Source organism: Aricia agestis, chromosome 8 (assembly GCF_905147365.1).
Source record: "Aricia agestis chromosome 8, ilAriAges1.1, whole genome shotgun sequence".
NCBI classification, from domain to species: domain Eukaryota; kingdom Metazoa; phylum Arthropoda; class Insecta; order Lepidoptera; family Lycaenidae; genus Aricia; species Aricia agestis.
Window position 1 is genome coordinate 13036412 of NC_056413.1, and position 24583 is coordinate 13060994.

At 40.6% G+C, this 24583-nt stretch overlaps 1 protein-coding gene across 1 annotated transcript in view; it reads left to right on the top strand.

Moving 5' to 3' along the window:
* The window catches only part of LOC121729265 (collagen alpha-1(I) chain-like), a 48634-nt gene that overhangs the window by 19217 nt on the left and 4834 nt on the right, over positions 1 to 24583 (top strand). Inside the window, exons 7-27 of the mRNA XM_042117724.1 lie at positions 949 to 1050; positions 2778 to 2969; positions 7562 to 7636; positions 8116 to 8226; positions 9732 to 9992; positions 10332 to 10529; positions 12012 to 12128; positions 12426 to 12516; positions 13801 to 13898; positions 14160 to 14321; positions 14833 to 14877; positions 15656 to 15862; positions 16592 to 16843; positions 17087 to 17267; positions 17517 to 17659; positions 17842 to 18058; positions 21607 to 21767; positions 22010 to 22279; positions 22873 to 23034; positions 23259 to 23474; positions 23755 to 24013. Coding sequence (XP_041973658.1) covers positions 949 to 1050; positions 2778 to 2969; positions 7562 to 7636; positions 8116 to 8226; positions 9732 to 9992; positions 10332 to 10529; positions 12012 to 12128; positions 12426 to 12516; positions 13801 to 13898; positions 14160 to 14321; positions 14833 to 14877; positions 15656 to 15862; positions 16592 to 16843; positions 17087 to 17267; positions 17517 to 17659; positions 17842 to 18058; positions 21607 to 21767; positions 22010 to 22279; positions 22873 to 23034; positions 23259 to 23474; positions 23755 to 24013 — 3520 coding nt within the window. The remainder of the gene's footprint in view (positions 1 to 948; positions 1051 to 2777; positions 2970 to 7561; positions 7637 to 8115; positions 8227 to 9731; positions 9993 to 10331; positions 10530 to 12011; positions 12129 to 12425; positions 12517 to 13800; positions 13899 to 14159; positions 14322 to 14832; positions 14878 to 15655; positions 15863 to 16591; positions 16844 to 17086; positions 17268 to 17516; positions 17660 to 17841; positions 18059 to 21606; positions 21768 to 22009; positions 22280 to 22872; positions 23035 to 23258; positions 23475 to 23754; positions 24014 to 24583) is intronic.

A 24583-nucleotide genomic window follows, 5' to 3' on the forward strand; every position in this document is an offset into this window, starting at 1 on the left:
TACTTACAAGCACAGTGCATTTCTCATCTCACGATTAGCCACCTTATCATGTAATCTTATGAGCATCATAATTTCCAAATACGCACCGGCTAGTCGTAGCCCATCTTTAATTTTTAAATCATTGTTTTTACATATTAGGGCGCTGGGAGCACCCTGTGAACAGCAACAGCTGTAGAGGCAATCTACATTTTGTTGCATTTCTACAACATCATGCTAAAATATTGGATCATGGGTGGAAACAAATCGTTACGATTTTATGCAACCAGCTTCGGCTAGTTATTGCAATGATTTGAAGCTTATTGTATTATTTGTACTCAGAAACTGAATATGTGTAAATAACACGGCTTACAATATATTTATTAGAATTTAGTGTTCTTTAACCTGTATCATGGAATTACAAGTTATTAAACCGTAATGTCGAATTTTAATTGTTTCTTACCAATTATTTATTTATTAATTATTTATAGCAGACTACATAGGCCCATACAATATATACCTTAATGACTAACATACATATAAATTATATACACTTATTAACTACACTTTATCACGAGTTATCGGCCACATGACGCGCGCTTCATTCCGGAATCTTCCCCGGAACCTTCGGTAGACCACATCAGTCGGCCAGAATTCCAAATAATATAAACAATACCAAAGTATACGTTTAAGGGCCTGTTTCACCACTTCCTGATAAGTGCCGGATATGCTATTTACCACATAACTTGACAGATAGAGTATGGAGAATCTGTCAAAAAAGTTGTAGATAGTCTATCCGGCACTTTATCAGAAAGTGGTGAAACAGGCCCTTGAACTCATATTAAACGGTCGGTTTACATTATACCAATCCAGTGATCCTGCGTTAGATTGGAATAATATAAACCCGCTAAAATTATACATATTATGAAATTGAGAAAACCATCTTCAATTCTTAGATATATAACATTTCAGATGCGAGGTACCGAAGAAGAGTCTGTTTTCACTACGGAGTCATCATACACACCCGTCACTACAGAGGACTCGGACTGGCTCACACATCCACCAGAGTACGATGTAAGATTAACGTTATTATTAGCTTATTAGCTTGGGCTGTTTGTATGTAATGAAGTCTTTGAGTACGATTTTACCCATCTCGAGTAGTATAATTACTTACTTAATTCAAAACTTTGCATACATTTCACGAGGCAGTGACGATGCAATAATTTGTTAAAATACGTGGGAGAGCCATGCTTCGGCACGAATGGGCCGGCTCGACCGGATAAATACCACGTTCTCACAGAAAACCGGCGTGAAACAACGCTTGCGCTGTGTTTCGCCGAGTGAGTGAGTTTACCGGAGGCCCAATCCCCTAACCCCTACCCTATTCCCTTCCCTACCCTCAACTATTCCCTTCCCTTCCCTACCCTCCTCTATTACCCTAATCCCTCTTAAAAGGCCGGCAACGCACTTGCAGCTCTTCTGATGCTGCGAGTGTCCATGGGCGACGTAAGTTGCTTTCCATCAGGTGACCCGTTTAAACGTTTGCCCCCTTTTTTCATAAAAAAAAAATCTAAAAAAAAAAAAAACAGACGTGTTTTAACTACCTACTTAATACTATTATTAGTTTCCAATGTCACTTGTATATTAGGAATAATAGTCAAAATTACCCAGAACATAATTTTCCTTAAAACAGTACTTTTCTAAATTAAAATTGAAACACATGCAGTACAAATTTTTATAGAGCACTCTCCAGAAATATAGTTGGATAAGTGATTTGTATCACAGCACAGTCGTCACAGTGAGATACAATTTACAAATTGAAAGTGTCGCTTTGCCTGTGCCACGATTTTAGTTTCATTCGAAGTGCAATATCAATTCTTTTACCTAAGCACTCCGATGGATGGATAGATGGATGAAAAACCTCACAAAGGCTATGTTTCGGTATGATTTTGCTTTGTTATGCACACCGATGTCACGAACAGGATAGATTTTCTGTCTAAGGGTCAATTCAGACCGCAACGCGACGGGTAGATGCATTTCTAAAGGGGTATAAAGATTTTGGCCGACCTAATTTCGCTAAATGTATTTAATGTGAACGCTAAAAAACACATTTAACGAACAGTCGGCCAGGCTCCATACAAAAATGTTCATACCCCTTTCACAAAATCTGTCAATTCAGTACTTTAGAAATGCATCTACGCATCGCGTTGTGGTCTGAATTGACCCTTAAAAGTCAAACGGTGACGTTGGGTTATGAGTTATGACTTATGATGAAATACGCCTCCCTACGATTGCGAATCGACTATGGCATGCACAATATATTACATCAATCATAGATAAATATGTCCCTCTACAACATGGGTCACCAAATGGCGGACCGCGGTCCGCATCCGGACCGCCGACCCATTGTGTGCGGACTAAGCATGTTCGAAGATGAACTTCGTTAAAAATTAACTTCGGTCTCGATATACTGATGAACATGTAGCAACAAAAATTGTCACTTTCGTCATTGATACAAACAAATTACCTTTGTAATTATCGTAAAATACATAATATTTTGTTTAATCTTTTTTAGGACTGTGTGGACCGCGAAGGTCATTTTATTTCTTAAAACGGACCCCGAGCGAAAGTAATTGGTGACCCCTGCTCTACAAGTTCGTAATCGCTTATTTGTCTATCACGATTCACGAGCCAATGCGTTAATGCAATTATGTTGCATCTCGCTCTGTAGCTTTCGTCTCATTTCATCATTCACGAAGTCGCTATGGAAACAGCCTTACATTTAAATCTTTTTTTTTCAGGGCAACACCTCTATCTACGACAACACAGACACGTACTACGACTACGGGTCGGGCACGTACATGGGGCCGCGGGGCTACCCCGGGCCCCCTGGCCAGCCTGGCCCCAGAGGCCCCAAGGGCGACCCGGGGAAACCCGGCCTGGAGGGACAGCAGGGCTTCCCAGGGCCCCCGGGACACGTCTTTGTGGTACCTGTAAGTGTTGATATGTATTCTGAAGTTGAACTTCTTTAGGTGCGTTAAGAGTTGTATAGTTATACTGCAACAGTTGTATTGCAACAGGATTTGGTCTTAAAACGCCACTTACGCCTACCTGAGATAAACAGTGGTAAAATATCATGCTTTTTTAGGGTTCCGTACCCAAAGGGTAAAAGCGGGACCCTATTTCTAAGACTTCGTTGCCTGTCCTTCTGTCCGTCTGTCCGTCTGTCCATCTGTATATCTCCAGGCTGTAACTCTAGAACGGTAGTATCTAGGGAGTTAAATTTTCACAGATCGTGTAAATCTGTTGCCGCTATAACAACAAATACCTACTAAAAACAAAATAAAATAATTATATTTATGGGGGGCTCCCATACAACAAACGTGATTTTTTGGCCTTTTTTGCTCTATATCAATAATAGCAACAGGTAGGTACTTGAACTTTTCATACAATCCTTAGTTTTATGTGTACTTTAATATTTAATAATAATATTAAATAAAATATTAAGAGGGGCTCCCATACAAAAAACACAAATTTCGGCCTAATTTTAATGGTACGGAACCCTTAGTGTGCGAGTCCAACTCGCACTTGGTCGATTATTTATAAATACGAGACACAAAAGCAATTACATATAATTTAACCTAGGATTTACTTTAACCCGAACTGGTGCAAGTGTACGAAAATCATTGTTTCTAAATGATGAAGGAAGTTGGGTTTCTGCCATAGATTCTCTATAATTGTCCACTTAGCTTGCTGTTAGGAGATTCTGTTACTGCTTAGCTTAAGTCTATCTTAAAAGTATAATCTTTGATTCGCCGAACTTTACTTACAATAAAACAGCTACAATGTTTTTACAGGGTGCTTTGTCTTTTTCTATGCGCTCACGAAAATTTAATTCTTGAGACACTACGTAAATCGTCTTATCGTACAATATAGCGACATCACAATAGACAGAACAAACCAGTAGGCGACTTCAAAGAAAGTGACGAATCGGCGCGAATACAGCTGCTGCCCGCTGTAAGCATGCTACGATTTACAAACGGCCGAACAACGCAGTGGCAAACGTATAAATTACGAGACACACAAGAATCGCTTACACTGGATTACCATGCCCCCAGGCTCGCGGCTAGCGGCTCTTTGCTGACACATAGGCGATTAAGATCGTCGAGCCATAAGTATGCGTACTTAGTACTTACTCTATATTTACGTACTGAATTCAATTGCATGAGACGTCTTGCAAATTTGTCAAATCCATACAAATTTAGAAATGCATAGCGTCGCTTGTGGTCTGGCTACTGTATCGTTCTCTCTATTGTGTGACATTATGCACGTTGCGCGCACCTGTACATAAATTCAAACGTCTAGATAAATAAGCAGCTTAATTGTATCAAGGACTGCCAAGTGGGTCGGAAATCTCGGTATCGTCTGTAAAAAATTGCCCGAGAAATATCGAGTTACTGCCATGATTTATTGGAAAATGTTCAACGCTGCGCGGCTAACTCCCGCACTCAGAGTTACTTAAATGCTACAAATAATAAAAACTCAGAGTGGGTTACACCAACTTACTTTAACTATAACTTTAACCATAACAAAATGTCAAATGAACTCTCAAATCCCTGGTAAAAGTCCATAATGGACGCCATATTTGACGATAACTTTAACCTTAACTATAACTACGCCTCTGGTGCAACCCACCCTAAAAAAACGTAACTCCCAGACTATTACCGTATAATAATAATAATAATATATCTAATATCTATGGACGCTTCACACCACGTCAGTCTGGCCCCGTGCTAAGTACCTAAAGGACTTGTGTTACAGGTACCAGACAACTGAAATATATTTAGTACTTTTATATTTATACTATACATATATTTAAGATTTTTATTATATCATACACATATTTAATATACATCCCGTCGGCGGGATCGAACCCGCGACCCCCGGCTTGAGCTACCAACGCGCTCACCACTGAGCCACAGAGGTCGTCTAAAATTTGGTTCCTTTCGAACTGTAGTAATCAGGCTGTGTAGTATCAGGCTGTACCGCTCAAGGCCACTTAAATATTACAAATGTATTGAAAATGTGTACCTAGAGTCTAGGTACACATTTTTGACAAACTTATTGTAGAACATGTTTTTTGACGGAGTTACTTTGCCTTAGTTTATTTTTTAATTTAAAATTTTGACATTTATAAGCCTCATAAATTTTCTGTCAAACTCTTAAAAAAGGTTAATCATAATTAAATGTCTATATAATCTAAATAATCATAATAAAATTAAATACTACTCGTCTCATAATGTCAAAATCTCGACATTATCTCGACGAAACTTTATAAAAATGTGTTATTTTGATGATAGATCTACGCGAGAAAAAATGTTTGTCATGTTACGGTCAATAGAGATGAAGAGACAAACCATCAAACATCGAGAAAACATGTAGAGTGAGATATCTCGTTGGCGTATGCTAGGCGGGCTGAACACGCTATATTTCGAGACACCAATAAAAGTAGGCGTTAAAAATTTCAATATACTTATAGTCTAGTAATCCATTTAAAGACTTTCGTAACAAGCCTAATAATAGTTTTTGAAATAAATAGTTAATTTAAAAAGTCCAAGTCTTAAATATTTATTGACACCTTTATTTGTTTAAATTGGCCCAGTACTTTGGCCGCTACAAAAGCACATACAGAAATACATAGACTACTAAAATTACCCTTTATAATATTACATCGATTGTGGAAAAACCAGACACAATAGCTTATCTATTGTTATCGCGGTCGCCGGTGACCGCTTGGGGCTTATTGCAATATTATACCCTTCCTTTTGGCTTTACCAAGTTGTTGGAAACTATTTTCTCCTTTAGACATATTCATATAAAGTTAATACTTTTCCGTCCGTTTTCATCTAGTGATGACGCATGTAACTTCTTCGCGCTGAAATTCGCCCGGGAACCGTACATTTTTCCGGTATGAAAGGAATCCTATGTCCTTTCTCGGGACTTAAAGTATCTCCATAAAAAAAATCACAAAAATCCGCGGTTTGGGCGTGAAGAGGTAACAGACAGATGGACAGACAGACAGACAGACCGACAGACAAATACATTTTGCGCTTTTATAATTCTGGACGTCACGTTATCGGGACGACGGCTTCCACGTTAAATTCCCTTTTGATTTTGCGTACCCCGTACGTTTTGTGCGGTTCAGAAGTGTGTAGACGTCGTGATGTGCTCTAACGTGCACGTTAAAAAGTTATCGTCGATGGAAATTTAAAAGCGTCTTCATTTTACATTTCTATACATTTTACTTGCCTATGTCATCGTTTTACCGCGGACGTCCACGATTTTACCGCCACGTCCAAAATTATAAAAGCGCACATTTTCGCATTTATAATATTACCTCTAGTATGGATCACGGCATCATTATAATGCGAGAAAACTATGAGATAGCTTACAACAACCTGTATACAAAACATTCGTACTATGAATAGAACTTTGCAGAATAAATAGCCAAGGTTGTGTTGCAGGCATTTGAATGTGGGTTAACGGCATCGTAAATTTTACAGCGGCCATTCCGACTGACCGCTGACATATACTTATAGACTTATAGCTTGTTATAACTTATAGCTCACTGAAAGAATCCATGCATATCATTTATACTATGTACGTAATGTTCTGCTAGTGTAGTGTGTTGATAATGTCAACCTAAAGTTAGCTTTTCTAAAGGGCATTTTTGTAGAATTCCAGTTTAGTACGCCCGACATCCATATTAATAAAATATATACGAAAGTGTATCCGTCTTATGTTATTTCTTCACGCCCAACCCTCGCACAAACTTTGAGTCCCGACGCCCATGAGATATGATTTGAGCCAAATTCATTGTCACGTAAGCAATGAATATGAGCAAAATCTTATATACAGGGTGCAATTAAACCTTTTGGAGCCAAATTTGGATATATTGATCCTTGTCAAAAATAAAATTACACGTATTTTTTCTTTTATAATCACTCAGTACTAAAATGTTGAGAAATAGCTTCCGAAAGTTATCCTAAAAAAAATACTACAATTAATGGATAGGACGCGTCGCCCGCGCATGATGTTCCCCTCGCGTCACCACCTCACATACCCACCGCCGTGAGTGTCCGTTCTGCAACACTGTACACTCAAGTTTTTTTGGTTAAATGGACTCTGCTAATGCTACCTAAGTCCGGGAAAAAATTTTGCAGGAAGGTTTAATTGCACTCTGTATAAAATTCTCGTGTCACAATGTTAGTCACCGTACTCCTCCGAAACGGCTTTACTGATTTTTACCAAATTTTATATGCATAGTCAGTAGGTCTGAGAATCGGCTACTGGCTACTTTTTATATTGATAAGTGCATTTGTTCAATAAATAATAGCAAATTATTACAACTCGAGACTGACGGCGACCATTGTTTGTGCGACTGGATAGCCGCGATGGTCGTTGCCATGGTGACATACTTATTTAGTCACTTCAATAAAATAATATGGGCGAAATACTTTATATAGCAAAACAACGTTTGCCGGGACAGCTAGTTTAAATATAAAATAATCTTGTGTTTTTACAGCTAACACAGGCAGGCAACGAGAAGGGGCCCGACGCTCAGTCTGAGGCGTTAAGGCAGATTCTAACCCAACACATGGTGAGAATATCTAAATTAAGTACTATTTTAGTGTACTTTACTCTAAACTTCACAAATATTAGTTTATTTTATGACTCCAAAAATAACTTCATAATAAGCTATTGCTTTAAAATTAAATAGATAATTTATGAATTTGCGATACTTATCTTTGAATAATATTGTTAATGTTGATTTTAAAAAATATTATAAAAAATATTATGTAACACACAAGATACGAGTAGTTGTTAGAATTATATACTTACTTAAAAATAAAAAAAATCTTAGTTGAATTTTTTTTTTAAAGAAAATTATAGGTATAACTAATCTATATAATAATATATACCTGTATACTATTAAAATTACTGTTAATTATATTATTATTATGAGTTCTAGAGTCCTTATAATTATCACTACCACACTAACAATATTATGTAACATACTAATACTAACCTATTAAAGATAAGTTGTGAAAACTTATCTTTAATGTATGTACTGTGTAGGCGGCGATGCGGGGCGCTGAAGGGCCGATGGGTTTGACGGGCCCGCCCGGCCCCGAGGGTGACACCGGACCCGAGGGGCCCAAGGGCGAACAGGGCGACCAGGGCGAGCCGGTAAGTTGGAAGTTGGCAGTACACAGTTTACACTGTAGTAAGTTTTCTAGTACAGTTCGACAAGACTTTAAATGAATATGTCAATGGGCGCTGCTGGTAAAGGAGAACTGCCAAAAATGACGTTTTTGTATGACAGAAGCGTTAGTTCCTTTTCTCGCCACGTTCATAAACAGCCTTGTCGAACTGTATGCAAAGATCACACCGCGTGGATTAAGGCACCGTAGTACACATAACGTAATAAGTAATATCTATTTACTTGTAGTAATATGTGGTACAAATTACAGATAGTAACGTATGTCGTATACAGCCTAATGTCACTTTCGGTGCTTACACACGCGTTTGCGTAATTATATAGATCGGAAAACGTTTGTTTTGGGTATCTATAGACATTCTTTCCATACAGTGTATTCGAATAATAGGGTATACGAATTCTATGCACCATTTGCGCCGTCGCGTTGCCGCGTTGCTGCGCCGCAGCAAATGTAGGTAAAGAATAAAGTGCAGCCATGAACTTAGAAAAAAAGACGGACGGAGTCTTATTATATACACAGCACTGTGTCTTCAGAGTCGGCCTGGCAGAGTGCATGTACACGGTCCGCACGCACACATTCCTACGCTAGTCCGGCCATTTGACCGACTCTGAAGACACAGTGCTATGTATAATAAGACTCCGTCCGCCTTTTTTTCTACGTTCATGGGTGCAGCTAGATGTGCGTCTTATTCTTCATATTATATTTTAATTTCACAGACTTGCAATGATAACGTTGTGATAGGGGTGTTTATGTGAAGCTACTTTCAAAGAAAATGATACCAGAAACGGTAATCTTTATTGCGACCATGATACGCGACTAGCCGAGTAAAAATAAGTGGCGTTTTTTTTTTTTTGTATACACGCTAAAGTAGCCATAATATCTTTTTTTATGAAATAAGCAAACGAGCAAACAGGTCAACTGATGGAAAGCAACTTCCGTCGCCCATGGACACTAGCAGCATCAGAAGAGCTGCAGGTGCGTTGCCGGCCTTTTAAGAGGGAAAAGGGTAATAGGGGAGGGTAGGGATGGGAAGGGAATGGTATAGGGGAGGGTAGGGAAGGGAAAAGGGTATGGGATTGGGCCTCCGGTAAACTCACTCACTCGGCGAAACCCAGCGCAAGCGCTGTTTCACGCCGGTTTTCTGTGAGAACGTGGTATTTCTCCGGTTGAGCCGATCCATTCGTGCCGAAACATGGCTCTCCCACGTATGAGTATAACAATCTGTATAAATTAATAAAACTCATGGTGTCATTGATGTATCGATGTATAAATTTTGCCACTTTGCGTACACCTCTGTTAATTTTAAAAGGTATTTTCATATAAAAATATTTATATTATTCTCGTTCAAATTGCTACTTCGTTGTGTATTCTTTATGTAAATTCATGCCGGTGTTTATATTTATTAAGTTGGATGAGATTTTACCTTTTAGGATAAATGAGATGTAAACAAGCTGAGGTAAAAATAATTTTCAGGGGCCCCCGGGGCTGAGGGGCCTCCAGGGGCCGCCGGGGCGACTGGGGCGGCGGGGCCACGCCGGGCGAGACGGGGAGCGGGGTTTCCCCGGACCACCTGGGGCTAAGGGGGAGCAGGGCTACCCGGGGCAGATGGGGCTGCCGGGGGACAAAGGCGAGCGGGGCACGCCGGGACAGTCGGGGGAAGTCGGGGCCCCGGGACAGGACGGGCCTCCGGGAGACGACGGGCCCCCGGGACCACCCGGCCTAGCGGGAGAACTGGTAAATTATAATATTTTTCTTCATGTAGTACATACATACGATCACGAAAACTTTTATAGAAATATGTATCTTGTCCAGATAAACTCTTTGTAGTTTTTGCGGCAAGACTTCTTGTATTTTGTAATATTATTGTATAGAGTATTGAACAAAATCAAATAAATAAATAATAAATGTAATTTTTATAAACTTGTTATACTTGTGGTATAATAGCAAAATACAAAGTAATAATTTATATTTAAAACAACTCTCAACACTTTCAGTCTATATTAAGCCCGGTTAAAAAACTGTAATCAGTCACCTACAAACTCTTGAAATTTAACTTTTCAATACGTATATTAGGGTCCACGTGGATTCATGGGGCCGCGAGGTTATCCCGGGCTGATCGGCTACCCCGGGATCCCGGGCAACGAGGGGCCGCAGGGGGCTAAGGGGGCCGCTGGTCAGCCGGGGCCACCGGGGGCCATGGGCCAGCCCGGTCCGATGGGGCCACCGGGCTCCGCTGGGCCGCAGGGACCGACGGGCGCCCCGGGAATACAGGTAAGAGGTTTTGTTAAATGTCATAAACCGATTTACTAACTATATTCACTTCTTACTTGCGCCTCCTGTTTATAGCCTTATTGTAAGCTGCAATTGGAGTACTACGTGGTTATTTTCAAGACAACATCTAGAATTGATTAGTATTTACTTAACAATAAGATAAACGACGTTCTGAAAGAGTTAACTATGTTAACCTATTTGGAAATAAATAATTTTGATTTTGATATACTTTATGTAATAATAGATTTCGAACTCTTGCAATGAAAGGTTTCATGCAGTAACTATCTAAGACAGCAGTCAGAGAAAAATAATCATTACTTAGCTTTAATTTAATGAAGATTTCGCCATAACTCCATACATTTTCAGATAACATTTGCTTGAATTTAAGAAAATGTCATCATTTAAATATCTCTGAGTGTGAATAAATCTTGTTTTAAGCAAAGCAGCTAGTGTAAAACATTCCGTGACTCCCGGTTTACCTAGTTCCAATATAATAACGAAGTGTTAAAAAATATGAGATATAAAGCACAATATTTAAAATACCTTAAACCATAAACATTTTAATAAAACGTAATACTTTGGCTGTAATTAATTTACAAACTCACCTCTGAAAAAACTCTATTTCGTCGAAATATAAGTATTAACTAGGATAATTATACATTTTATTTGAATAAATTGTTAGTAAATCTATATTAAAACTTCTTTAACCGAATAATTTTGTTTCTTAATATTTATTTCCAAAGATATTTAAAAAAAACATGAAAAATAGCGAAGATCCGCCAGAGTTGTTACAGTTTTATGCTAAGCTAAAATGAATCTTATTGCGATGCGTATACGCTTGGTCTTTGGTTGTGTGCAAGGCTATCGTTTTTGATTAAAATTAATCCCTGCCTTAAGCACAGCACACTCACGGTACGTAATCTCTACGAGATCACGTGACCGCTCTACGTCGTCTACGTCTCGTAGACGCTACGTAGCAGCGCTACGATATTTTGTTTTCGTAGACAATTCCTAGCGCTGCGGTAACATTTTGGGGTTTCGTGTTTTACCTTTTGAACTAATCGAATTATCGCATAGCATTTAGTTCTTAGCGAGAAAAAATATTTTATTGTATAATAAAGTGTTGTTATAATATAACATTTCAGATGTAGACTTATTTGTTATATTATAGTCTCTTTGCGTTATAAAAGCAACAGTACAGTGAATCATGCGTAGTTGTAATTTTAGTTATGTATTGCTACCACAGATAGTTCATTGATAATTTTGCCAATCATACACACGATTCACTGTTTTCTTTATTACAAGCTAACATTGTCATTATACCCAAAACTAAAAAAGTAAACCTTTTAGAATTGTGTAAATTATAAATAAGTGATTGAAAAATAAAAACTATTTTACTACACTAGCATAATAAATAATAATCGAAAAGAAAAAAAATACTAAAATATTATGTTGTAGTTAACATCAAATTGTTTGACACAGGGTACTCAAGGCAAGCCGGGTATGTCGGGGCTTCCCGGGCCGGAGGGGTCTCCCGGTACTCCGGGGAATCCGGGACAGCAGGGCTCACCGGGAGATGCAGGCCCGCCTGGACCACAGGTAATTGTCAAAAAGTTATTTATAGTTCAACAATTTGCGGTAAACCAAATTTAAACGCAGAAAGTTTCAAAAAATTGTTACTTGTTAGAGAGTACAGCATTATAAAACTATTAACTTAAATATCATTTAGCTTCTTAAGACGCAATAAAAACATTATTTTATATCATTTCACTCCAATATCCACAACAATACACTTGACCTAACTGTAATGGTACATTACACGATTCCGTCCATTCGCAGACGACGGATGGGGTAATGCGATGATGATCGTCCATTTTGGGTGTAATGTGATTTTAGGGGATGCTGGGATTCCCCGGCGGGCGGGGGCCGAAGGGCGAGGAGGGGCCGCGGGGTCAGCCCGGCGACAAGGGAGATAAGGGCGTCCGAGGTAATCATATTTGGACTATAGATAGACACTTAACTTTGTAAGCTGTAGTTGAAGAACTTATATGAAAAGCTCATGAAGCTCATTATCAAATGTTTAGTCATAATGGTTAATATTTTTTATTAGACAACGGCTACGCGGTCAATCTGGCATCAGTTCAGTCTATCAATCTATGATTGGCGCCAGACTGATGACCGAAAAGTACCGGCCGCACATTGCCCGAATTCTGATCAGAAACAGTTGAATTTCGCCGGACCGCCACCCCGCACACTATCCGAAATATCCTTCCGGCGAGTTCGAGCTCACTCGGTTCAGTACAAAATGTAAGAGACAGCGCGGACGTTCAACTGTTTCGTATCAGAAATTTCGGACAATGTGCGGCCGGGCTTAGACGTTTCATTTTTATAGCCTCTCAGATTCCGGAAGTTTCGGATAGTTTTAAATCAGCCGCACTCACGAGATAAAAGCCCACGTTTATTGAAGTGTAAAAAAACTCCATCTCAATATATTTTGATCTAAAAATTGCAATTTCGTGATCTTAAACAAAGAAAATGTATGTCGTACCATTGTATTTCTTTACTAGGCGACTGCAAAGCGGGAGCGTCAACTTGACGCAACTTGACGCTCCCGCTTCGCAGTCGCCTCACGCCTCGTCGCGTAGGTTTGAACAAAGCATTAAGAATTTTTATTATATACAAACTTTCATTCCCTATTTTAGCCCTTTGGGAGTATAATAAGATTTTAAATGTCTGTATGGTTGCTCATGCACATACGGCATTATCGCAATATATGGCCTAATCTAGAAGAATGAGCATTGAGCAGGCCAATTACACCTTCCCCACCACTATACTTAGCTGTAGTTAATGGCGAGTTAATATTTAACGATAAAGATCAATTTGTTGTTCATAATTTAAAAGCATCATTTGACTCACAAATAGGCGGGTCCACACAGAGTGAGCAGCCTGGCGAGGCTACTCCCTCTGTGTGGACGTGCCTCACGAACGAGCGCGGCAGCCTCGGAATTAAATGATCGAATCGATGCTGCCTGCAAACGACTGAGCCAATTTAAAAGACCCGCGCCACCGAGTTGGTGGCGCGGGCGTTTGGCCGCTCGCCCGCGGCAGCACGCGCGCTTGCCTCGGCCGATGCACATCCACGCTAAGCTGCTTTGCGCGATTTACTTATTGTAACATTTTAGTATCTTTAAAATAGGTTCTCTCAACCCTACACCTACATTTCATCATTTGTGTGAAGCGTCCATAGATATTATATTATATTATTATTTAGGTATCGAAGGTGAAAAGGGTGAAATGGGCTCAAAAGGGGAAAGAGGCCTGCCTGGAGAGCCTGGCCCGCCGGGAATCGAAGGGCCCGAAGGACAGAAGGTATTATTCTTAAAACAATATAATATACTTACAACCAATTAATGTAGATACCCTAACGTGCCCCCAAAAATATAGATATTATATAACAAAAGAGAGAAAGAATGAGTTATTTCCGCCGCACGTAATGTTTTTTTTTTCATAAATTCAAAACAAAAATTATATTAAGTACATATTAAAGTGATAATATGTAGGTTTAGACTTTAGAACACAAGAAGACTATTTCAAATTTTTGTCATGTATTTTACTTTCTTTTAATTTTAGGGAATAGAAGGACCACGTGGTGAGACGGGATCGATAGGGCCATCTGGTGAGAAGGGCGCCACAGGGCCCCAAGGGCCTCAGGGTTACCCGGGCAGCCAGGGGGAGAAGGGCGACAAGGGCGCTTACGGAAGACGAGGCAGGAGGGGCATGAAAGGAGTTGCTGTGAGTATTATTACTTCGATCGTGGGAATCGCAGAAACAATAGATTTTCAATTGTTATGCGACAGCCGGGTGCCGCTTGGGGATTGATGGGTTAACAGTAAAGCCGATCTCTGTGACGGTGGTCAATTTCATTCAAAGTCAGCCAACGTAGGAGTACTTTTAAAGTGTCAAAGTGTGTGCGCATTACACAACGACGATACGAGCAATTCCTTTCTTTTATTATTCTCTTAACCTAATAAAACGGATAGGATTGCTGACAAGCCTGGCGAGAGATTTTTTACGTGAATTATCATTTATCTTACTTGTCAGGCAATTATGTGACCAGCCTGCAGCAAACTCAAACAGATACAAAAAAATTTCAACTCGGAAAATGGGCTCAAGATGATTTAAGAAACCTAGAATAAAATCTGGAATTTGATTTAGTTCTAGTTTTAAGCCACTGGACCACGCAGGCGTTAAATAATCAGCTTAGAAAAACAGCTATGGTTATACAATTACATTATTTTCACAGGGACCTATCGGAAATCCTGGAGATCGAGGCGAATCTGGCCCAAGAGTGAGTATTTCAAAACTTTTCTAAGACTATGACAAAAAAATTTATTATGCATTTAATTACAAGTTACAAACCTTATGTGTTTCAAAATATAACCTTATAATAATAAATAATAATATCTATGGACGCTTCACACCACGTCAGTCTGGCCCCGTGCTAAGTACCTAAAGGACTTGTGTTACAGGTACCAGACAACGGAAATATATTTAATACTTTTATACTATACATATATTTAAGATTTTTATTATATCATACACATATTTAATACACATCCAGACCCGGGAACATTGAAAACTTTTTGTTCCGTCGGCGGGATTCGAACCCGCGACCTCGGGCTTGAGCTACCGACGCGCTCACCACTGAGCCACAGAGGTCGTAAATCTTGTCTTTTGTTGAAAATTATCCAAATCGTTACCGAAGACTAAGCAAAGACACGTTTTAACACCACCACATACCCCCAGGGTGCTTCAGCTTAACTGAGGCACACCCCCAACTGGGGCAGCCATAAAGGGTTTCCCCTGTGCATCGAAAAAAAGACACTTTAACATAATATTATAATGCTCATAATATTTAAATACATAATGTGAAGTGGCCGGCCTTAAAAACGATGGCGCGATGAGCTATAGATTAGAACGAGCCAGGTTGTCCTGCGGGCTGCAGCTGCATTAGATCGAGAGGGTTGGAAGACTTTGGGGGAGGCCTTTGCCTAGCAATGGGACAACATAGGCACTCAAAAAAAATGAAATGTGTGTGTGTATGATATGTGACATAATTTACCCAGGGATACCGCGGACCGCGCGGTCGTCGCGGCTCCGACGGACCGCCGGGGCCAAAAGGGGACACCGGTCAGCCCGGACCGCCCGGATCGATAGGGGAACGTGGCCCTCAGGGGCTGGAGGGGCCACGGGGGTTCCCCGGAAGTACCGGTCCTCCTGGAGCTGACGGGAAAGCTGGCCTGCCGGGACCACCGGGGGAAAGAGGGCCTACGGTAATTTTTTATTTGAGTCTCTATTCCGCTGTAGCCTGTGTTTTGATGAACAGCCAATAGTAACAAATAGATTTTCTTTTTACATTACTTTTGAGCAGAAGAATATTAGATAAATAGATACTTAAAACAAAAGACCATTAATCAATTTTAAAGAAGCCATCCGGTATTATAGAAACTCCAATAAGTACATATAAGATGTATATAAGTTTATATACGTATCATAATATTATGTATGTCCTGTTACCATGTTTACGATCAGACGTTCAAGATTTAAAACACATCAGCTGATAAAGCGATAATCGATTTTTAACGACGTTTGAATATACGTATCAAAGAGATATTGTAGCAGATTGCATAAAATATTTACTCTTTAAAGTTTAAAGTCTAACAGTAAAAATCTGTACCAGACTTTTTAATGATTAAGGTGCCGGTTAGCAGTGGGCGACATGAAGCAACCGCAGACGACGTGTCGTAGCGACACTAGTGGTTTGTATGTATTTCTAGGAAATGCCTCAATCATAGTTCATAGAAATAGAGGTACATAGAAACCAGTAGTGTCGCGACGACACGTCGTCTGCTGCAACTTCATGTAGCCGGCTTCCAACTTGTACCTTTACATAACTTTTGGCAGTGTTTAACCAAAATGTATAGTTATACTTCAATCAATTTAAAATAAGTAATCCTTTAATCTATCTTGGTGCGTTATACAAAATCCTTCCTTGCTTCCAGGGTGAAACAGGCGCACCCGGTCTTTCAGGGCCACCGGGGCCTGCCGGTCCTCAGGGACCAAACGGGGAACCGGGCCCTGCTGGTCCTCAAGGCCCGTCCGGTATTCCGGGGACACCGGGTGAAGGTGGGGCCCCCGGGGAAATGGGCAAAGCGGGCCCGCCAGGGCTACCGGGGCCAGAGGGAAAGGCTGGACCGGTCGGCTCGCCCGGTCCTCAGGGTAATAATGGAGAAGCTGGGTTGCCTGGTGTACCGGTAAGCAATAATATACTTTTTATCTGCGTCATTACTAAATCATTAATATAGCTGTTTTATTGCTATGCTAATTATAAAGAGAAAAGTTTTTTTGTGTTTTCATCTTATAGGCTCAAAAATCACTGAGCCGTTTGTGATCAAATTTAGCACAGATTATATTATAGGAAACTATTATCGCAGAGCAATGTACGATTTGTGTTTGCTACTGTTTTTACGTCTCGTGTTAAAATATTTTTTTTTCAGGGCACTCCCGGCCAAAAAGGTGACATGGGCCCTACGGGGCCGGCTGGAGTGAGAGGCGATAAGGGCGAGCAGGGCGAGCCGGGGAGGGAAGGACCGCAGGGACCAATAGGACGGGACGGACCGAGGGGCTCACCAGGGCCAGGGGGACAGAAAGGAGAAATCGGAGAACCTGGACCTATTGGTATTATAAGTCCTACAAAAAAATATTTTAACAAGCAAAATAGTAATTTTTAAAACTCGAGAATCTCGTGTCACACAAATCTAAAGACACAATAATATGTTGGACTTAAAATTCATTAAGCCGTGTAGTCTACAAAGCGAGCCAAACAATTATACCTACACAAATACCATAATATACACTCGGAAAACACAACCCTCCTTCTAACGCAATCGGGTAAAAAGCTGCTCTAAATTAAAACTTAATTCAAAGGTCCGGTGGGTCGAGATGGACTCCCAGGTCCACGGGGCCTGACCGGGGCCCCGGGGCCAGTTGGTCCGCCCGGGGAAGACGGAGACAAAGGAGACGCGGGGCCACCCGGGGAAAAGGGCTTTAAGGGATCTATGGGTGAACCGGTAAGTACAGTATTAATCTTCCCTGGACTTTCAAAAATATTTCAAGTCTAAAATTGGCCATATTCTCTCAGCCGTTCTCGGGTTTGAGCGAGACTAACAAAATTGAATTATTTTTTTTTATGTATAGATGAATGAAACTTGAAAATAATAACTACACTAGTGTATTAAATTTCCATTCAAAGGGCCCAACGGGTGCACCAGGTATTCAAGGCCTAAGAGGCGAGCCTGGTCCAGTAGGGCTCCCCGGTGACAAGGGCCCTCAGGGTGACCCTGGCCCGCCAGGGATACCTGGTAGTGATGGAGTGAGGGGACCTCCAGGACCGATTGGCAAAACTGGCCCTGAAGGTTCCAAGGGTGAGCAAGGTGGAAAGGGCGATCGGGGAGTCGTAGGGCCTAAAGGTAATTAATGCACATTCTAATATTATCTTGTTAAAATATATTCTTTCAGAACAGGTGCAGGTACCTAAATTTAGGAGCCTGTTTTAGATAGCGTACTCCTCCGAAACGGCTTTACTGATTTCAACCAAAGGTGAATGCCCAAAAATGTATGGGCCAAAAACCCGGAATCGATTGAAACCATTTATATATGGCATAGTAGGCTACTTATACTGCATCCCAAATACAATGTTCTTTTTAACCCCCGACAAAAAAGAGGGGTGTTATAAGTTTGACGTGTCTGTCTGTCGGTCTGTCTGTCTGTCTGTCTGTCTGTCTGTCTGTGGCATCGTAGCATCCAAAAGGGTGGATCGATTTTGATCTAGTTTTTTTTGTTTGAAAGCTGACTTCATTGAGAGTGTTCTTAGCTATAGTTCATCATCATCAGCCTGCTCCGTGCTGAAAAATCGCGGTTCATCTGGTTCGTGAAGGGCCGATTAGCAACTTGCAGTCGTATGGTGGGCTTTATTGCATTCTAGTTCGTGACATTTATGAATATTTACACATTGATGGAAAGTTGACCTGGTGCTGCAGCATCACCTGGTAATCAATAGGATACCCTACCCCTCACCAACTTAGAACAACGGTTTCGTGTTTGGGCTCATTTGAATTGCGACAACTAGTAAGACGTAGATAACCAATACATTTTTGCATGCTGCTGCTGCAGCATCACCTGGATTCTAAAGGAGCCGAGCTCCATATGAACCCAAAGTGGAGGTTTCATGTTTGGACTCATATTAAGGGCCTCATCCAAAAGGACATTCGTAGATAGATTGGGATATAAATATATGATCCTGTTGATAGGAATTATTCTGCACTATAACCAACACAAGTTTAAAAAGCATAAAATAAAATTAAATGAAGAAATTTAAAAAACTCCGCCAAACAACTTTAAAAAGTAATGAAATAACTAATATATTTTACTGACTTTAAGTTTAAATAATTCCTAAGTGTAAAGTGATATGTTAGTCCATAATTGTTGTCAAGGTGTGTCGGGGGACCGCTAATGTAGATGTTTGATTTCAATAACATTATAGTTTAAGGGTCAGTTCACAGCGAACCGAATCGAGACAATCAGTGACATTTTTTTTATGAAATAAGGGGGCAAACGAGCAAACGGGTCACCTGATGGAAAGCAACTTCCGTCGCCCATGGACACTCGCAGCATCAGCTGCAGGTGCGTTGCCGGCCTTTTAAGAGGGAATAGGGTAATAGGGGAGGATAGGGAAGGGAAGGGAATAGGGGAGGGTAGGGAAGGGAATAGGGTAGGGGATTGGGCCTCCGGTAAACTCACTCACTCGGCGAAATCCAGCGCAAGCGCTGTTTCACGCTGGTTTTCTGTGAGAACGTGGTATTTCTCCGGTCGATCCGGCCCATTCGTGCCGAAGCATGGCTCTCCCACGTATAAACATATGACATGGCGATACAAAATGCAAAATACACTGTTGCAGTTGGCGCTCCCCCGACACACCGTGACAACAATTATGGACTAAAATATTACTTTACACTTAGGAATTATTTAAACTTAAAGTCCGTAAAATATATTATTTCATTACTTAAAAATTGTTTGGCGGGAGTTTTTTTAAATTTCTTAATTTAATTTTATTGGATTAAACAATCACCGAGTACTTTAAAAACGATCGCAACTAATTGACTTTTCTTATAGGAATCTATATGATATTCAGGACGACGCGATGCTACAAACGATAGTGTGGCGATTAGTACGTAGTAAAAACATTTTTAATACAGATGTACTGTGTTGTAATTATGTATTTATGAATTTAATGTTTAAAATATATTTATCACTTTTATATCTGACAGTAAGTATAGAATGTAAGTTTGGTATAGAAAATAATCTGTATACAATATGTACTGTTTTTTAGAATTATTAAGTACACGATATCGGTTATATGATCGTTTTTTTATAAAATAAGGGGGCAAACGAGCAAACGGGTCACCTGATGGAAAGCAACTATACTGTCGCCCATGGACACTCACAACATTAAGCTAGTAAGAAGAGCTGCAAGTACGTTGCCAGCCTTTGAAGGTTTGCAGGTCGTATTGAAAATATAGTGACAGTTTATTTCAGAGTTTTACAGTGCGCAGCAGAAAGTTACGCAAAAAACACACGGTGAAAGACTGCCACTCATCAAAGTGATGAGGATGGTATGTTTTTCGCGTGGGACGATAGCGAAAAGTTGCAGGTGGTATGATTCCGAACAATTTCTTAGAGCACTCCCCGTGATTCAACCGATAGAGGATGTAGAGTGAAGCCACTTGTGATTTAGTTTATTCTTAAAATATATTATATTTGACATACTTTTTTAGGGTTCCGTACCCAAAGGGTAAAAACGGGACACTATTACTGAGACTTCGATGTCTGTCCGTCTGTCTGTCTCCAGGATCTTACTCAAGAACCGTTATAGCTAGACTTCTGAAATCTTCACAGATTGTGTATATCTGATGCCGCTGTAACAACAGATACTAAAAACTAAATAAAATTAAGATTCAAGGCAGGCTCCCATACAACAAACGTGATTTTTTGTCCTTTTTGGCTCTTAATCTATAATGGCTATATTACGTAGACAAATGATTTTTTTACGAAATCCTCAATTATGTGTGTACTTTAATATTTAATAGCAAAATTAAAATAAAATAAATAATTAAGGGGGGCTCCCATACAAATTACAATTTTTCCCTACTTTCGCTCTATCGGGTACGGAACCCTTCGTGCGCGAGTCCGACTCGCACTTGGCCGATTTTTTTTTCTATTTAATTGTACATATTTGTCTATCAACATCGCTTTCACGAGAAAGATCACAAAAAACAAAGGAAATAACTAGTTGATTCGAAGTAGATACCACACTGTGTATCTCAGATTTATTTTTTCAAATTGTCGGTTTCGGTTATGGTTTAGAAAAAAATGAATTGCATATTTTCAGTCAACTATTTATGTTCTACTTTGCTGTACATAAATTATTTTAATCGACTTTGGGTTTTTTTGGGCATAGTCCTTTTATATGCATATTTGATATTCAGTGGGTCTGAGAATCGGCTACTGGGTACTTTTTATAAGTGCATTTGTTGAATAAATAATAGTAAATTATTACAACTCGAGAGTGACGGCGACCATTGTTTGTGCGACGGGATAGCGATGGACGTTGCCATGGTGACATACTTATTTAGTCACTTCAATAAAATAATACGGGCGAAATACTTTATATGGCAAAGAAACGTTTGCCGGGACAGCTAGTATTATATAATATCATCATCTGGCTAATATATCTGGCTACACATAAAATGCAGTATTTTTTTTAATCATTTTTCCGGCCCTAAAGCCTCCATTTATGCAAAAAAGACGGCAATTTTTTACTGTTACTTATTATCGTGTTTCCACTCAAGTCTTCAATTCCTACATCCTACTTAAATCATTGAATGACTATTTATGGCTTACGTTGTATCACAATGTGTTTAATTAAATCATCTACTGATATAAGGTTATTAACTTTTAGGTCCGCCTGGCCCAGCGGGACTAACAGGGCCTCCAGGGATGCGTGGGGCCAAAGGTAACCAGGGAGAACCTGGACCGCGGGGGCCACAGGGGGATGCGGGTGCGATTGGTAACCCAGGGGCACCCGGACCCATCGGACCGCAAGGACCAGAAGGAAAAATGGTGATTGTTTATCTTGATTTACTGTCGTGTTTGAGATTTTATAAGGGCTCAAAAATTCATTATCTTTTAAATTTTATATGTAACTGAAGTTCAAATGGCAAATAGAGGACTAAACCTTCGTAAAAATTACATACATAATTTATATGAAATTCTGTGCCTTGTTATTTCGATTTTAATATTCTCAAATAAAATATCCGAAATAAAAAATCTCAAGTAAAATATCTCAAATAATTTCGTGACAGGGGCCACGTGGTTTAACTGGACCCAAAGGTGACGACGGCAGTCCGGGGCAGCAAGGAGAACCCGGCATCATAGGTCCGAAAGGACCCGAAGGACCGAAAGGCGACCCAGGACCGGCCGGGTTCCCTGGAGACCGGGGCGAATCTGGGCCCCAGGGTATAAAGGGTGAGCCCGGACTGGATGGGCCTGAAGGCAGCGTGGGGCCGCCTGGTCCACCAGGCCCGGCGGGGCCCATCGGCAAACCGGGTGAAACGGGATTACCTGGTACCCCGGTAAGTAGATACTGGTTTCAAAAACGATCATTGGCTTTGGATGAGCCTTATTTTATCTGTTATATCTTACCTTATCTGTGCTGAAAACTGTATTAAAGTCCGTTGGTAAATTATGTAGGCCTAAAACTGGCAGAAGATTCGGAAGCCACCTCATTTAATACTTTGAAAAGATACGAGTATTTAAGTCTACTCTAAATGTACCGTTGTAAAGCTTAATTTAAATGTTATAAGCTACGAATAATATTATGTATTTATTGTTTGAATGTCATGAAGTGTATATTCTAGTTCTAGACGAGTTCCATTTTAAATTACAACCACAGCAAACAAAACAACCCGCCTGGCATACAATGTACACCGCCATATTCATTGGAACATGCTACATACATCTTTGCACAAAAGCAAATCTCATTTATAAAAATGAATGTTTGCTTCGTGTGTTTGCGCTCGGTTTATTTGATCGAGTTGAAACTTGACACGGTCTTGGCTGTGTCAATAGAATGTAAATTAAAAGGAAAAATGGCATTGGGAATTAGGATATTAGGTTTCCGATTTCTTCCTAACAAGAAACTAATACAATATTGAAATATTTTTAGGGTACGGAAGGAGCAGCTGGGGCCCAGGGTAGTCCTGGATCGCCAGGGGAAAAAGGTGACACGGGCCCCAAGGGTGCCCCGGGAGAGCCAGGCCACGTGGGCCCCGCGGGGCCTCCGGGACCGGAGGGGCAGCGCGGCGTGCGAGGCATTCCTGGACCTACGGTATATTTTTTTATGCATTCAACATTATCCGTTTGAAACACTTACGACCGCACTCAGAGAGACTAATGATAACTTAACTTTAATTAGATTTTCTATCAGACTCTTCATTACATTAAAGTTAAGTACATAATCGTTCAACGTCCTAGAAGTGCGGCAGATAGTGACCGACTTTTCTTAGTTTTCCTTGAAAATAATTAAATAGCCTGTTATTTAAATTTTATTAGGGTGACGTGGGAGCTCCAGGCATGGTTGGACCAGAGGGACCGTCCGGTGCTACAGGACCACCAGGTGGCCAGGGTCCCAAGGGGGACAAGGGCAGCCGTGGACCGAAAGGCCACATCGGGGATACAGGTCCAATGGGAATTAAAGGAGATCAGGGAGAGCCGGGAAAACAAGGACTGCCGGGGCCACAAGGACCTATTGGCCCGAAAGGCGAAATGGTAATGAAACTTTAAAGATATTTTAACGTATTATTAAGCCATTTAAATTTAGAAAATGCAGACACACCAGACACAAGAAGACATTGTATTGATAGACTTATGCTACATAAGTCTATCAATAAGTACAATGTGTATCTTCTTGTGTAGCAATGAAAGTTCAGTTTTGAATGGGTCATTTAAAAATGTATCCCATGGCATAGACGCATCACGTTGCAATGTGACCCCGTATTATTAAGATAATTTAACTCCATCTGATTAATAACTTCATTCATTTTAATAGGGTCCAATAGGTCCAACTGGACCGAAAGGCGATCCAGGCCCAGTGGGTGCACCCGGTCCTGAAGGGCCCCTAGGACCGAAGGGCTCAGACGGCCAGGACGGACGGCCGGGGCCTCCGGGGCCAGCTGGACCAGCCGGGCCCCCGGGCCCCCCGGCCCCGCCGCCACAAATACCTATGGAGTTCTTCACGTCGAGTAGGAGACGGCGAAGTGTGCAGACTGATTCCTTTGAAGCCACTACTGATGATGATTTGGATGAAGGTATTTAATTTTTTTTTTTTGGTTTTTAAGATTCGACCAAAGCTAAAAACCAGAAGCTAAATATGTGCTAACGACTAACTATAATAGACAAAACAGTGTTAGTACCATAATTTTAGGCAATCCATCTATTACTGAACTGGGACTATAATTAATAATATCTGGAGCACAGAAAAAACACAAAATATTTATTTTCAATCCTATCTTAATATTAGTCTACATTTAGACCTAGGCCCTTTCTGAAAACAGGGCGAAGTTTTCATGATACGGTTTCTCAATATTATTGTCCTAAGGCCCTTTTCCTGTCATGCGTGATATTGCCCGCGCGGATCTGGTCCGCATGCAACTCAACAATTCATTGATGATTTTCCTGTTATGCGGGCAACACGCGCCCGGCCAGGAGGATGTTGTCACCCGGATGCGGACCAGGGCCCTGATTCACGATGTGCAACTTGTCTCGGATTCGGAAAATTCGTCGCGCGACATCCAATAAACGTTCGCCGTGCCAGAAGTTGACCGATGACCGCACGGTAAAGTTTCCGAATCCAAGTCGAACGGCAGATCTGCGTGCTC